The sequence below is a fragment of the Fukomys damarensis genome, unplaced genomic scaffold, assembly GCF_012274545.1.
Source record: "Fukomys damarensis isolate Sample0158 unplaced genomic scaffold, DMR_v1.0_HiC HiC_scaffold_19, whole genome shotgun sequence".
NCBI classification, from domain to species: Eukaryota; Metazoa; Chordata; class Mammalia; order Rodentia; family Bathyergidae; genus Fukomys; species Fukomys damarensis.
In genome coordinates this window covers 23,912,792-23,928,278 of record NW_022900931.1, presented here as the reverse complement: position 1 = coordinate 23,928,278, position 15,487 = coordinate 23,912,792, and the positions used below count along the sequence as shown (strand labels likewise).

The window sequence follows — 15,487 nt, the reverse complement described above, 5'->3', positions numbered from 1 at the left end:
TTTTTTTTTTTTTTTTTTTTTTTTTTTTTTTTTTGTAAGATGAGTTTCTTCTGGAAATGTGTGGGTAAGTTGCTGATGGTGTGTTGGAAATGATGTTGTGCTAGTTAAGCGGGAAGGTCACTGGTAAGAGTTGTGTGACTGCAAATAGAACTCTGTGTGCATGGAAACGGACAGAGATGCAGTGTGGCATTCTCCTTGTGAGCATGTGTGAACATCCAGAAAGTTAGCAGAAAGTTCAGTTCAGTTCCAGTCACTAACTTCTGTGCTCTCCAACATGCACGCGTTCAGGGGCGTCCTTCACTCCCCATGTCACTAGTTGTCTTCCTATGTGTTTCTGCTTCTTTACTGCGCTGTTTTCCCCCTGGATCCTCAATTCCAGAGGAGAGGGGAGCGGCTTCAGAAAACTCCCTGGTGTATCCATTTCTTTTAAAATGCTAAGAAAAAACCTGAAGTGACCGAGAAGAGAAAAATCGAGGCTGGACAGCCACAAATGAGCCAATAATATTGTTTTCACAAGAATCCTGCCTGGAGAGATTTTGCCCTGTCCAGATAGGCCTGCGCCGACTTTTGGCCAGCTGTATCCAAACATCGTTCACAGCTAGCAAATGAGTTATCAGGGTAACAATTTCCTAACTGCACCAGACCCTCGGTTCCAGTGCCCTAGATTTTGTTTACATGGCACCAGTGGTGGGCTCATGCTTTCTACATGTGAGTATTTCATCGTCCAGTGAAGAGAAGAAACAGTAGCTGACACAGAGCTTTTACCATTGCTGTGTAAATATTACTACAGAAATGTTCCGGGGCATTTCTTCTAACAGTGACGTGACTGAATCTATAGGAGGCGCCAACCGGAGGACGTGGGCGACCTCAAGACGTTCCTTTTTGCGGCTTGATACCGAGTGGTAACATTTTTTTCAATCAAGAAGTTTTATTGGTAGGTTTTTTGTTTTGTAAAGAATGGGTTTTTAGAACACTAAAGTATGATAACTCGAAACAGGACAAATACAAAGATGATTAAATTATTAAATACGCTCTAAAAGATCATAATTCAAACCACTAATTATAATCATCGTGCCTGGATACAAGCAACTTCATGAAATCCAACCACCTTCTCACAAAGACTATGGAGCCTTGCCACAAGTTCAATGGTTTAACTTACAAAAGTCATTGCTGGTCCCTTTGTGTCTGCGTGCACTCTCGCAGACAGCGCAGAATCCAATCTACAGGGATTTTTAGTTTTCTTCAAAATGTATCTCAAGCATCTTTTAAAATGCGAATTAGTGACAGGCTGTACCCTTAGAAGATGTCGGAGACAGCCAGCCAGCCCTGCCCCGAGTGGTTACACAACTAACCGAAGGACACTGGCGGGGCTCAGGGGGCTGCTTTTAGTGCAGCGACGTCCTCCTCGGTAGCCGAGTTCTTAGTTCCTATTATACCAGCCGAACACGTATTGCAGTCCACGTGGGTATGAGACTTTCAGCTTTTTTTGGCGTCTGTCTTTCAGAAATAACCTGGTCGTCCCTAGCAGGAGTTTTGTCTGCTGTAGCGAGAGGTCTCGTCCTAGGAGTCCTTCCAGCTTGCGCTGGCGTAGCTAAGGTTGAGCTTGGCGGTGCAGAGGAGCAGCGCCTTCTGCTGTAGGAAACTGCGGTAGGCGTACGCGGACGTGTGTGTCCCCGGGTGTGCACCTCCTCCTGCACGCGCTGTCAAGGTCCCCATGCCTCCGGCCAGACGGTCCTCCCTAGAAAGACCTCACTGCACAAACACCTGGGAAGCCATTTCACGGATGCACCTCACCACCCTGGACATTTACCTCTGGGGTCTAGATCCAGCTTCACCGGGCCGCTAGGCGTAAACAAGTCTTTACCCATGACAAATAAAAGCAATGGCAAGAACCCAGTGCAAAACAAAGTCGCGCCGCAGCCAAAGGTGGGGGCTCTACATGAAGTGTGGCGCCCAGGCCCGTGGATGGTCACGAGCCTGTAACTGTGGGGCCGGCCGAGGGCAGAGCGTGCGGGCTCTGTGCTCGCAGAGGGCTTCAGATCCGCAGACTGTGCGGGTGTTAGTTTGGTTTCTGAGCAGAGCTCACGAGTCTGAGCTGGCCGCTGAGGACCCTTTCTCTTCTTGTTCTGTGGTATAGAGGTTATGCTCGTGGCACCTGCTCTCCAGAGAGCCAAACTTGTTAAACTGGCTTCTCAGAATAAATATAATTACATCTGGTAGTGCCCTGAACAGGAAGCAAGGGGAAAGAAAATAAGAGCGACAATGCAGTAAGAAATGTCCAAGTGGCCCCTGAGTTCTACCAGCCAGGCTAATGTTTAATTTTAAGACACCCTTCTCTCCGCTCTCTCCTGAACTGTTTCTTGTGCTCCTGCTACTGCTTTTCCTTCCACACTGTCCCGTGAACGGTGGAAACTTTCTCACTGCTTTTCTCCTTGCCTTTTGGCTAACAAACTAAACCAGGTGGACTCTGTTTCCTAATTTTCCTTGATTTCATAGATAAGAACTACAGATAAGAACTTCTCTCTCTGAAATTTTCCCTCTTCTGGCTTGTTTGCCTAGGCTTTTGTCAACCAGCCACACACTTGTGTCTCTTCCAAGTTTTAAGGGACTTGTTTAACTATGATTTCCCCACATAAGTGCTCATGAAGCTCTGGGAAGCCTGGAGAGGGGGTGAGGTGGGAGCTGGGAGAGTTCTCTGCATAGATCTTTCAGGCACAGAGGTTCTGGCTGAATAAATTACACTGTTCTGATTAATAGCAATAATAAAACACAAAATGGCATGAAGGAATCATAATATGGCTAACGTAACACATGTACAAACCTCATATCATATAAGTGATACTTCTGACTTTTTAATCTTTTTATCAAGTCATTACAATTTCAGATCACATATTTAGGGTCATTAACTGAAAATCACTACATTTTGTTTCAGACTAAGCACAATTAAAGGAATGGGTAGTGCTGACCATGGAACCACAGACTTTTCAAGCAAGGGCAAAACATAAATTTGGCAGATACATAGGAGAGAGTAGCTGTCAGCTTTCTTCAGAAAGAACCAGAAAATCCTAGCTACCTGGGAAGCTGAGGCAGGAGGATTTAAAGTTCAAGGTCTGCCTAGTATAACATGTCCTAAAACTTAACAAGAAACTATTATCTACAATCCATCTGGAAGCAAATTGGGAATTAGATTAATAGAAGAGGATGGGGTGGAAAAATATTTTTATGCTATAGTGTTTAGTGCTATTTTTGTACCATAAGAATCAATGTGGAGATTTCTTAAAAAATTAAAAGTAGAGGTTCCATTTGACCCAGCTATTCCTTTTCTTGGTATCTTTCTTGAATTAAAAGCATTATTCCACAGTGATATGTGCACACCCATGTTTATAGCAGCAGAGTTGTAATAGCTAAATCTTAGACACAGCCCAAATGCCTATCAACTGACGAATGGATAAAGAAGATGTGGTTTTTTTTATACAAAGGATGAGCTTCAGACATTTTTACAGCTAAATGGTTAGACCTTGAGACCATACTCTTAAGTGAGATAAATCAGACACATGTTTGAATGCCATGTTGTCTCTCTGCACTCCCACCACAGCCCCGCCAGCATTTATTGTTGGTTGATTTCTTGGTAACAGCCATTCTTTCTGGAGCGAGGTGGAATCTCAGCACTGTTTTAATGTCATCTCTCCAGTGACCAGTGATGTTGAACATTTTTTCATATATTTATTTGCTATTTCTACTTCATCGGACAGGTGTCTATTCATTTCAGATGCTCAATTTTGGATTGGGCTTTTTAATTGGGGGGTATCTTTTGAGTTCTTTATATATTTTAGATAATAGTCCTTTGTCTGAGGAACACCTGGGGAAAAACCATTCTTGGTTGTTTCTTTTGCTGTGCAAAAGCTTTTTAATACGATGAGATCTTAGTTGTTGATTCTTTGTGGCAGTTCCTGTGTGATGGGTGTTTTGTTATAAAATCTGCCTACACCTATATCTTAAAGAGTTTTACCTATTCTCTCTTCCAGCAGATTTGGTGTTTCTGTTTTAACATTTGATCCAGTTCGATTTTAGTTTAGTGCGCGGTGAGAGGTGTGAGTCTAGTTTTAATCTTTGGCATGTGGAAAGCCAGTTTTTCCAGCACCATTTATTAAAGAGGTTATTTTTATTTCAGTGAAGGTGTTTGGCTCCTTTGTCGAAGACTACATGGCTGTGTGTGTTTGGAGTTGTTTCTGTATCCTCTAGTCTGTTCCACTGATCCTTGGGTCTGCTTTTTTTTTTTTTTCTCCCCCGAGTACCATGCTGTTGTTTTGTTTTGTTTTGTTGTTTTGGTACTAGGGATCAAACTCGGGTCCTAGTGCTTACGAGGCAGGCGGCAGAACCACTGAGCTAAATCCCCAGCCCAACCATGCTGTTTTTATCAAAGCGGCTTTGTAGTATAATTTCAGGTCAAGGATTGTGATGCCTCCTTCCTGGCCTGTGTTGCCCAGAATTTCTTTGGATATTTTAGGTCTCTTCTGGTTCCAAATGAATTTTAGGACTGTTTTCTTTAATTCTGTGAGATAGGCTGTTGGTGTTTTCTTTGGGATCACATTAAATCTGTATAATGGTTTTGGAAAGCAAGCCACTGATTCTTGACAAAGGAGTAAAAAGTATATGGCAATCGCTTCTCGGCCTTTTGGCTAAGATCAAGTGTAAAAGTATATGGCAGCAAAGATCGCCTCTTTAATAAATGGTGCTGGTAAAAGTGGATATCTACTTGTAGATCCTTACCCATCACATTGTGCATAAATCAATTCAAAATGGATTGAAGACCTTGGTGTAAGACCCGAAACCTTGAAACTTCAAGTGTTCTCACTTGAAGCCACGGGCACAACTAAAGACTTTGTGAATAGGACTCCAGTAGCATAGGAAATAATAGCAAGAATCATCAAACAGTACTGCATCAAAGGAAAAAGTTTCTGTACAACAAGGTAAATAACCAACAGAGTGAAGAGACAGCCAACAGAATGGAACAACATCTTTGCTAGCTATTTTTCCAACAGAGGATTCATGTATAGGACGTATAAAGAACACACCAAAAAACTGAACACCAAAAAAAAAAAAGAAAAATCAAATAGCCCGGTCAATGAGTAGACAAATGAACAGACTCTTCGCAAAAGAAGTACAAATGGCCCATAAGTATTTGAAAAAATGTTTAGCATTTTTTTTAGACAGGGTCTTGTTGTGTTGTTCAGAGTGTTCTTAAACTCATTATGTCGCCCAGGCTGACCATGAACTTGTGGCAATCCTCTTGCCTCAGCTTCCTGAGTGTTGGAATTATAGGTGTCAGCCACCACTCCCAGCAGAATCTTTAGCTAGTAGAGAAATGCAAATCAAAACTATGTCGAGATTCCATCTCATCCCAGTCAGAATGGCTGTCATCAAGAATAAAAAAACAAGGGCTGGGAATTTAGCTCAGTAGCCCTGCACCTGCCTCATAAGCTCAAGGTCCTGAGTTTGATCCCTAGTACTGGAAAAAAACAAACAACAAAACAAAACAAAACAAACCTTACAGAAAGTAACTTTTGCTGGAGATTTAGCTCAGCCGCACCATGCCTGCCTTGCAAGCACAAGGTCCTCAGTTTGATTCTGGTACCAAAAGAAAAAACAAAACAAAACAAAACTGTAAACTGAGCATAGTGGCACAGGCCTGTAATCCCAGCACTTTGGGAGGCTGAGGCAGGATAATCAAAAGTTTATTGGGCAACTCTGACTTAGCAGGACCTTGCCTCTGAATTAAAAAAAAAAGTAACAAAAAATTTTAAAATGGCTGGAGATATAGCTTAGTGCAAAAGCTTAGGTTTTATCCCCAAGGACTGAAAAACAGAAACAACAACAAAAACAAAACAGTCAGTGCTGGCAAGGATGCAGGGAAAAAGGCACTCTTGTACACAGGGAAGATGAATTAGTATAGCTGCTATGGGAATCAGTAAGGGGCTCCTCAAAGAACGAAAAGAGTTACATTTTATCTCCTTATACCACTCTTTGGTATATACCGAAGGAACAAGTCAGCATACTGTAGAGCACCCGAACACCCATCTTTATTGTGGCACAACTCACAGTAGGCGTGAAGCCAGCCTAGGTGCCCAGCAAGAGACGAATGGGTAATGAAAATGCGACACAGACACGTGATGGAATATTACTCAGCTGTAAAGAAGAATGGGATTATGTCATTTGCAGGAACATGTTAGATGAAATAAACCAGACTCAGAAAGAAAAGTATCAGGTTTTACCTAATACATGGAATCTATAGATGACTAGAAAGTAGAAGGGAGACTTTACTGGACAAGAAGAAAGGGATGCGGGGGTACAAGAGGGATAATCAAGAGGATAAATATGATCACCATATATGTATGTCTTAAAATACCACATGGAAATCTGATATTCTGAAAAATTAACAGGCACTAATAAGAATATACTTGACAGTTTTCCTTAAAAAATTAAAAAATGTGTTGCACAGTTACAACAATTTAAAAAACTTTTCAAATACAGTTTTAATTAAGGTTTCATTGGTTTAGAGTTTCACAGTTTCCATCGTCTTAGGTGTTAAAATTTTCCTGAACCACTGTCCTTATTGCATATGTACAGAAGTGATTCTTTGGTTATGTGGTATTTTATTGAAATGATGATTTTTGCTTTTCCCATTTTTTTGTATCTAAAAATGGAAACAAAGCTTTTGTACATAGGGAGGGGATAAAATAAAATTTATTAAAAAATAAAATACTAGTATCTGGGTGTGGCGGTCCACAATTATAATCTCAGCACTCTGGGAGGCTGAGGCAGGAGGATCACAAGTTTGAGTCCAGCCTGGTCCATTTAGTGACTTAGACTTTGTCTAAAAAATAAAAAGGGCTGGGGATGTAGCCCAGCGCAAAGGCACTGGTCACTAGTAATAATAGTGACTCCCTCATTGTGATTAAACACCAGCACCTTCCTCCCCCGCGCTATCTTCAGTATGAATTCCCAGCAGCAGCCCCGCTTTAGCAGGCCTCAGTCCTGAGCCCTTGCACGCGGATCCCCTCAGGAGGGCTCACCGAGGGAGCAAACGGCCAACAGCTAAGACAGCTGGTGTGCTTCAGGGCGTAGATGAGCTAAAGCCCATCCCCACAGCCCACGGTCAGCAGTTATTCAGACAGGGCCTGTACTTGAGCTTGGGAGCAGAAGTGTGGGGTGGAAGAGGAAGATCTAGAATAGATCCAGCAGCGATGGAATAAAAGGACCAGACCAGATGGGGGCTGTAAAGCTATCCAGTAGAGAAAAGAGGATCCCGGAGGGAGAAATGAGAGCTTCTTCCCGTCCGAGCAGCAGGCAAGGGGACAGAGGTCCATGGGACCCTGAGAGAGGCAGCGGTGGACTGACGAGTGACCCAGTTTAAAATTCACGCGTGCTCATTTTCCTCAGCACGCCTCAGTGGTCGGGATCGCTCACAGCCGTGCCCACGGTCTGTGCTGCTTCTGTGAGCCCAGCAGCGAAGCGAGAAGCCCTGTGGCAATGGGAGAGGAGAGGAGGACGGTGCGGGCGCTCCTGCAGTGCAATCTCAATGACAAGATGTGTCGTAAGTACAGACAGACTGGGGTCCGACTTGACGTCCGCTGGAGAGGAAGGCGACGGTGATGACAGTGGGACCGCAGGCCACTGTCTTTGGAGAGGAGGGGTGAGTGCAGGCAGAGATCCTCAGATAGTGAAGAAATGAGAGAGAGGCGCAGCACACACTCGATGGATAAGAAACAGGGACTCCAGGATTTCTACTAGAGGGACAGGCGGAAAAGACGACGTTCACGTGTGATGGAGGGAGACTGGTGGGCAGGGGCGTTGCGTGGCATCAGGACGGGCCTCTGAATTCCTCTCCCTCCCCATGTGCCTGCTCAGTTGTACAGGGGGAGGAGTATGCAGTGGTCATTATCCCAGTTCTGATGGTCGGTACCTTCCTCATCCTTCTTGCTGTCATCCTGTGGCTATTTATAAAAGGACAAAGATCCCAACAGCAGCGTCCTGGACACCGAGGTAAAGCTCAAATCCTGGGTTAGGCAGAGCTTAGAGAAGATGCATAGGGGGAAATGTGGGCCAGATTTCAATGGGCTCAAGGCCAGGAATCTCAGGGCCTGAAATGGGAGAAGCGTGGGTCTCCTCCTGGGCAGCCAAGAAGGGTCCTGAGCTGGATCCGCACACAGGCTTGGTGACCAAGAGAAAAGTAGGCAAGAGGGACCTCCAGCAACTACTTCTGGACTATCGATCCTTTGACTATAACAGGATATAAGAATCAAGAGGAAGCTCTAGAGGGGAGAGCCCAAGGGTTTGTTGACATCTTTGGAGGCTAAGATTTGACTCGACATATGTCCCATCCCTACCTTCCCTTCGAAAACATCTGATGAGAAGAGGGACCTTAAGGCTAGACTTTGAAGTTTAGGAAGGAGATGCTGATGGCGCCCCTCTAAGATACCATTGATAATACTCTCATAGAACAAAAGGGAATTAGCTCTGTCTAAGGGAGAAGGGGAAGTGGGAAGGGGAGGGGAAAGGAAATAAGGGAAAAGAAAAAATGTGAAAAAGGGAAAAAATGGAAACAGTCTTTGTAAATAGGGCTAGGGGCTGAAGGAAGGGCTGGGGAATGGGGAAAAATTATAAGAACCAAGATACACCATGTAAAGGCGCAAGATTCCAATGATAAATGTAACTGCATTGTTCACCTTAAATGTACTAATACACTTAATGGGGAAAAATAAAAGAGAATCAGCTTATATACAAAACTAAAAAGAAGCAGTTACATAAAATTCTATCTTTTTGGATCCTTAGTTCCTTTGTAAATTTTATGCCTATTCTTTTAAACTTCACTTCTATAGAAATCCTCTCAAAGTTGTTTAAACTCCTTGTAATTTCCCATCGTACTCTTTTTGAACCCATTGAAATAAAGCTCGTGTTCCTACTCTTTCCAAGCTCAGCGATGCTGTGTTCACTAATCTGATGATCACTTTATCTATTTATCTATTTATTTATTTTGGTACTGGGGAATCTAACTTGGGACCTTGCACTTGCGAGGCAGGCAGCCGGAACCACTGAGCCAAGTTCCCAGCCCTTGATGATCACTTCTTAGTTCTTATCTTACTTGGCCTGTAAAACTCCTTAGAAACAATTTTGCACTTCTGCTTCCTTGGAATATTTCTGAAAAAGACTTAAAGTCACCTTATAAATGATATAGTTTTCAGGGCTGGGGATTTAGCTCAGTGGTGCTGCCTCCTGTCTCACAAGTGCCAGCTCCCCAGTTAGTTTGATCCCTGGTACGAAAAAAGAAAGAAAAAAGAAAAAAAAAAAGATATATAGTTTTCGTTCCTTTGGATTTAAATACCTTTTCTACTCTGACTGTGGTTGCTGGAACTCCAGATTCTTATATTAAAGCACCTGTTTTGTAGTTTCAATGTAATACACATCTCATATGCAATATGTCCAAAACAAAAGTCTTGAAATTCCCTCACAAGTGTCTTCTTTTGTCTCATTAAATGACAAGTCCAGCTTTCTGTTTTCAGTCTAAACCCTAGAAGTTATCCTTGACTCCCCTCTTTTCTCTCACAGCCCTTGTCCAGTCCATTAGCAAAACTATAAATAGTAAACCCAAGTCACTGTCCCTTCTCGCAGGTTATTGTGATACACCCCTCACTTCTTTGCCTACTTGGTTCCTACCTGCCTCTTTATGCTGTTTTCCTCTAGACGAGCCAGTGTGATTTACCTCTCAGATCCCTACTGAACTCTCCACCTCTAATGGCTTCCTGTCTTACTCAGAACGAAAGGAGACAAAATTCCGCCCAGGGTCTTAGGTGATCCAGGACTCTCTGGCTTTATCTCCTTCGACTCTCCCATGATTCACTTCAACTTTCCCATGATTCACTTGGCTCCAGCTGCCCTTCTTCTTTGAAGTTCCTTAAATTTATCAAGTACAGGCTTAGTGCTTTTGTACATCTTGTTCCCTCTGTCTATAATACTCTCCTTAACACCAGCATGGTTTGTTCCCTAATTTTTTCCAAGTCTTTCTCAAATGTCATCTTCTCAGAAAGGCCCTTCTTGACCTTCTTACGCTTGCAGAAAATAACGCTGATGATGTCTGTTGTCACTTTCCTCCGTAAGACCCTCCGCCTCATACATTATTATCTACACTATGTCTACAAAGTTATCTCCTTGAGAGCCTAGACTTTGCCTATTGAAAATCCCAGAACAGTATATGTGATATTTGTTGAATAAATGGATGAATTAATGAGTTATTTTAGATTTAATAGTAAGAACACCTTTCTTTTGCTAATGGAGGAAAATCATTTTGGCTAAAGGAGATAGAAAATGTCAGGAGAGTTTTGTGACCAAGATTCAAAGAAATATGAAATATCTTAACTTTTAGGACAACTCAAGAAAGAATAACCACAGCTTGTAGATGAGAGGATATCCATAATTTTCTTTCAACTTTAGAAGCCGTGACTGGTTTAAATGATAGTCTCTACCGGTGGTCACACCATCTGTAGGCATATGTGGTTTGGGACCTACTCAGGTACTCCCTTGTCTCTGTACAACACACTTGAGGAGAACATCACTTGTGATCCCGAGGAAGACAGAAAGGAGATGTAGTGACCAGTTTCTAGGGGTGGATCTCGAGTTGCCCTAGAAGGAATGGAGAGTATTAGAAAGGCTCGGCAAGCTTCCTGTTGACACTTGTTCACGGAGAACTACTGGAAGACGACCTTACTCTGGCCAAAGAGAAAACCGCTGTAGGAACTTCCTGGCTGGTTTCTTATAGGTTCCTTTCTTTTATAGAATTCCCACAGTGTTCCTGTCACCTCTCTGTTCTAGCCATTGCTCCCGTGCCTGCATCAAGGGGCCTAACCTGGGAAGCAGAAGGACATGGAGGAAAAGTGGCCATGCCGCTTACGGAGACATCAGTGGAAAGCTTTCTACGGACTATCACGCCTTCCCTAGCTAAGCTACAGGTTCCCCGGGATCAGGTCTCTGAAGATCTGGAGCAGATCCATAAGGGCAGTTGTGGGACCACCTATCGAGCCACAGTGATCTCTGGGGACCCTGCTAAGCCCAAGAGTGTTGTCGTCAAGGCTTTGAAAGGTAAGATGAGAAGGCCTAGACTTCCTTTTTATTTCTCTCTAGGAAGCCCCTTACAATAAATGTTCATAAGCTTTGCAAATTTGGAGTAAGATTTTGAGATTGTTTTTTCATTTTTTTTCACTGTTTAAATCCTTTTCCTAATTTTTCCTCTTTCTTTAACTCTTCCTCCAAAACAAAGGTAAGGTAGGCAAGAACATTAGCCAAAAAGCCTACACAGTGGTAATGTTTTGTTTTCGTTTTTTTCAAGACAGGATCTCACTATGTAGTTCAGACTACCCTGGAACTCACTATTTAGCCCAGGCTGGTCTCAAACTTGCAGCGATCCTCCTGCCTCAGCCTCCAAAGTGCTGGGATTACAGGTGTGTGCCACCACACCGGGTGACAGTGATAATGTTTTAATATAAGCAGAACATTTGTCTGTTTAGGGAAAATAAAGCTTATTCAGTGTAAGATCTATGATTCTATGTTACATTTGACAAAAGGCCAGTGACTTTGAACACCAGTTTTTCCGAATTAGTCTTCTTTATATTACTTTCAGTCTGCACCTTCTCTCCCATGAGGCCTTGGGAATTACCATCCAAAGCTGCTCACTGCCCCAGCTATTCTGTCCTTTGCAGAGCCAGCTGGGCTTCAGGAGGTACAGGATTTCGTGGGGCGAATCCAGTTTTATCAGTACCTAGGGAAACACCAGAACCTGGTCCACCTGGAAGGCTGCTGCACAGAAAGGCTGCCAGTCTATATGCTGCTGGAAGACGTGGTCCACGGGGACCTGCTCAGCTTTCTCTGGACTTGTCGCCGGGTGAGCAGTAGGGTAGAATTGTCGGAAGGGAAGAGCTTGACCGGTTGATTAGCTGTTCACATGTCAGTTAGGATCACAAATGACAAAATCTAGCGGGAATGTAATAGTGTAACAGTAATTCAAGTACCATTGTCCAATAGAATGACTTTCAAAGATAGGAAAGTTCCACATCTACCTGATCACTGGTAGCCACTAGTTACATGAAGTTATTAAACACCTGATGTGGTGGATGTGACTGAGAAATTGAATTTTAAATTTTATTTAATTTTAAATTATGTAAATTTAAAAACACATGAGGCAGATGACAAGTGTATAGGGCAGTGCAAATTTAGAGTATGGGCTCTTGTCTCTGTCTACTAGCTCTGTCACTTGTGATGTTACCTCTTTGATTTTGAATTTTTAAAATTTGTTTAATGGGAGTCATAACACATTACAAAAAAAATCAAGACATTATATGTGTAAAAACAGATGTGATTGGAACTTAGGAAGTCCTCAAAATGATAGCTGTTACAATAATTATGTAGCACAAGTATTATCAGTCTTGCTTGTCATTCTTTTATCATTACTGTTATCATTCTGTAACATCGGCCTAGTACGCCAGGGCTGATGAGGGGCAAGTTCAGCTTGTGAATTTCTGTAGCTCAAACTTGTATTTCTAAAAATGTTTAGAAATGCTCATCTGAAATGGAGGTCTTGTCTCTTACAAATTCCTCAGTTCTCTATTCCTTTTTCTGGAGAGCTACGTAATTCTGTATTTTCTCACTTGCTAGTGAGCAAGTTTAATATTAACTGAACTTCCACAATATGCTAATTAATGTATAACTAAAGTTGTACAAAAAGGGTTCATGTCTTTTGTCCAGTAATATAAATAGGACAACATGCAGATCTTTAGGCATTTTAAATCTTTTAGGGGGTTATCTATCTTGACTTGTTCTGTGCTCTAGTCAACCTTGTTTCTTTTCATTTTATACAACTACCATGCTTCTGTATTTCGGATCATCTTCATGTACTTTTCTTAATACATTAGACCTCCTCCTTCTCCTGCTCCTCTTCCTCCTCTTCTTTGCTGCTATGTCCATGCATCCTGCAGACATCATCAAAAGCTTTCTCATTCTCTTCAGTGAATTAGCTTTCCTCATTCCGCCATCTCGTACTCTCTTCTTGCTTTGTGTATTTCCTTCATGGGACCTCAGAGAAGGCAATCATTTGCTTATATACGATTATATATATACTTATATACTGATTCTAATTCATGCATATCGGCCATACGATAACCATAGCAGCAGCTATGTTTATTTTGCTCACTCTTGTGAAAGTGGCACAGTATGAACCGTCAATAAAGATGCTTTGTGCTAATGTATTAAGTTAACCACGTGTGCCTGCGTGCACACACACATATGCACACACTGCCCCCGGAAAGCTCTCTCTCTCAGTGGATAGCCTGACACATACTCTTACTTTCCTGTCACGCTTCTTCATTGTGCTTCCAGTCCAGTGACTTACATATTCCTATGTATTTCAAAATCTTTCATATTACTCTCTTTGATTCTTTTTTTTCAGCCTCATACATAAATTATTTAGTTTTTTTCCTCCTTCTGCAGACTTTTTTTTTTGTACGGGGGATTGAACTCAGGTCTTTGCGCTTGCAAGGCAGGCCGCCAAACTGCTGAGCTAAATCCCCGGCCCAGTCTCTTTGATTCTTAATCTTTGTTTCTGTATGTTTTTCTTAGCTTGGATATCTGCGTTTCAGAGTATCTCTCCCATACTCCCATACTTTAAAACATTGCCTATGTTAATGCCACTGATATAATGCTTTTTTCTCTGTTTAGGATGTGATGACCATGGATGGTCTTCTCTATGATCTTACGGAAAAACAAGTCTATCACATTGGAAAGCAGGTCCTTTTGGCTCTGGTAAGTTCAGGCAACAGATGATGGGAATTTTTCTTATTAGCTTAGCAATTGATGCACGATTCATATAAATACTTATATTACCAAATAGAGTATTAATTTTAAATAAATGAGATAGAAGTTAGGGGACAGTCACTGAAGTAATGATAAATTGTTTTCCATTCTTCTTCATATAAATCATTTAGATAATATAGGATTGGCAATTCCAGGCAGAAGGCAGTCAATTTAGAGTTTACAGGAGGAACAGGAAAAATAAAATTTTACTCACCTTAAAGTTTAAAAGCCAGGGCAAAGAGCTATAGGCCCTCTGTCTTGGGTATACAAACATTTAAAAAAACGAGAAACAAGTGAAAGAGGAGGAATGAGAAGAGGCAACTCTTTTTATTGTTACCCAACTTGAAGAGGTAATAGAATTCCAGGATTAAGACAAATAATTTACGTTTCGCAGAATTACTAAGGAAATTTAGATGATTATTTCTATGAAGTTATTCAAAAGTTGTGTTCAAAATTAGCATTTGCTATCGAAGAATTAAGGCTTAGTGAAGCTACTATTTTGCGTATTTGCTTTATCTTTCCACACTTTAATGTGTGATCTAAATGAAATAGAAAACTCAGAAAAAACAACAAACCAAAAGAAGTAGTAAAGTGAGCAAAAAGCAGTGGTCACAGTTGAAGCTCTTAGGCGCCAAGGGAGACAACAGACTATAAATGATTGTCCCCCGCAGTGGCTGCAGTGTGTGCTCACGGATACAGTCGGGGCGTCAGATGCCGCCCACCTTGTCTTCTGGCCACAGTTGCAGAGGTGCCAGGCAGCATGACCTGATGCGTGTGTCAGCGCCCCACATTCCCTGTAACAAGGCGGCACCATACTATTCATCCTCCTTTTCAACAACTTCCAAGGCTGTATATTCCTTAGGTCTTCTCATTACAGCACAATTTATTTATCCTAAAACCTCAAAAGAGGCAGAAAACTGCTAGTCACTGTCTTCTTCTCCATCAGTGATTGGAAATTATCACCTTACACTTTTAATTTTCTTACCCCATCCTTCTTTAGTCCTCATAACCCCCATTTCTAGCTCGGCAGTCAGCATAGCACCTCAGCTTCTCCGTATATTTTGAACACCTTCCTGCTGTAGGAAACAATTCTCGAAAAATCTATGTCATAGCAGCAGTGGTTCTTCAATTATTTTTGGTTGTACTAGAATTTTGATACGTGTTTAACATACAGGCCACCTGGTCTTTATAGATGATGCCTGGGGTGAAAATTTTACATTTTACAAAAGCTCTCGGGCAATTCTAATTTAGATCCTGGCTTGGGGCGCTGGGGATTTAGCTCAGTGGTTCTGCCGCCTGCTTCGCAATTTCAAGGACCCAAATTCGATCCCGATCCCAGTACCAAAAAACAAACAAACAAAAACCACAATAGATCCTGGCTTGGGAATTATTAGTAGAGTTTTGGTAGTACTTTCTATGTAGTGAGACACCTGGTTTTGTTCACTGTCACTTAGTAACTGTGTGGCCTTGTGTACTCATTTAGATTTATCTGAAAGATACCCTAACTTACCTCATCCAGTTCTTTTAGGGACAAAGTAACATAACATAAAACTTTAAGTACCTTCCTTCCTTCCCTCCTCCCCCTCCCCCT

At 42.1% G+C, this 15,487-nt stretch overlaps 1 protein-coding gene and 1 pseudogene across 10 annotated transcripts in view; both read left to right on the top strand.

Moving 5' to 3' along the window:
• Styk1 (serine/threonine/tyrosine kinase 1) overlaps positions 1 to 15,487 on the top strand; it is a 34,804-nt gene that overhangs the window by 13,134 nt on the left and 6,183 nt on the right. For 8 of the 10 annotated variants that reach the window (XM_010643582.3, XM_010643578.3, XM_010643580.3 and 5 more), the window contains 5 exons: positions 7,441 to 7,594; positions 7,909 to 8,043; positions 10,867 to 11,133; positions 11,751 to 11,932; positions 13,762 to 13,845. In XM_010643582.3, coding sequence (XP_010641884.1) covers positions 7,531 to 7,594; positions 7,909 to 8,043; positions 10,867 to 11,133; positions 11,751 to 11,932; positions 13,762 to 13,845 — 732 coding nt within the window. In that variant the 5' untranslated portion in view covers positions 7,441 to 7,530. Of the gene's footprint in view, positions 1 to 28; positions 65 to 7,440; positions 7,595 to 7,908; positions 8,044 to 10,866; positions 11,134 to 11,750; positions 11,933 to 13,761; positions 13,846 to 15,487 lie in introns of those variants that run through there. The other 2 variants (XM_010643581.2, XM_019210563.2) reach the window with 2 other exon arrangements.
• LOC117286998 lies at positions 4,660 to 4,814 on the top strand (annotated as a pseudogene).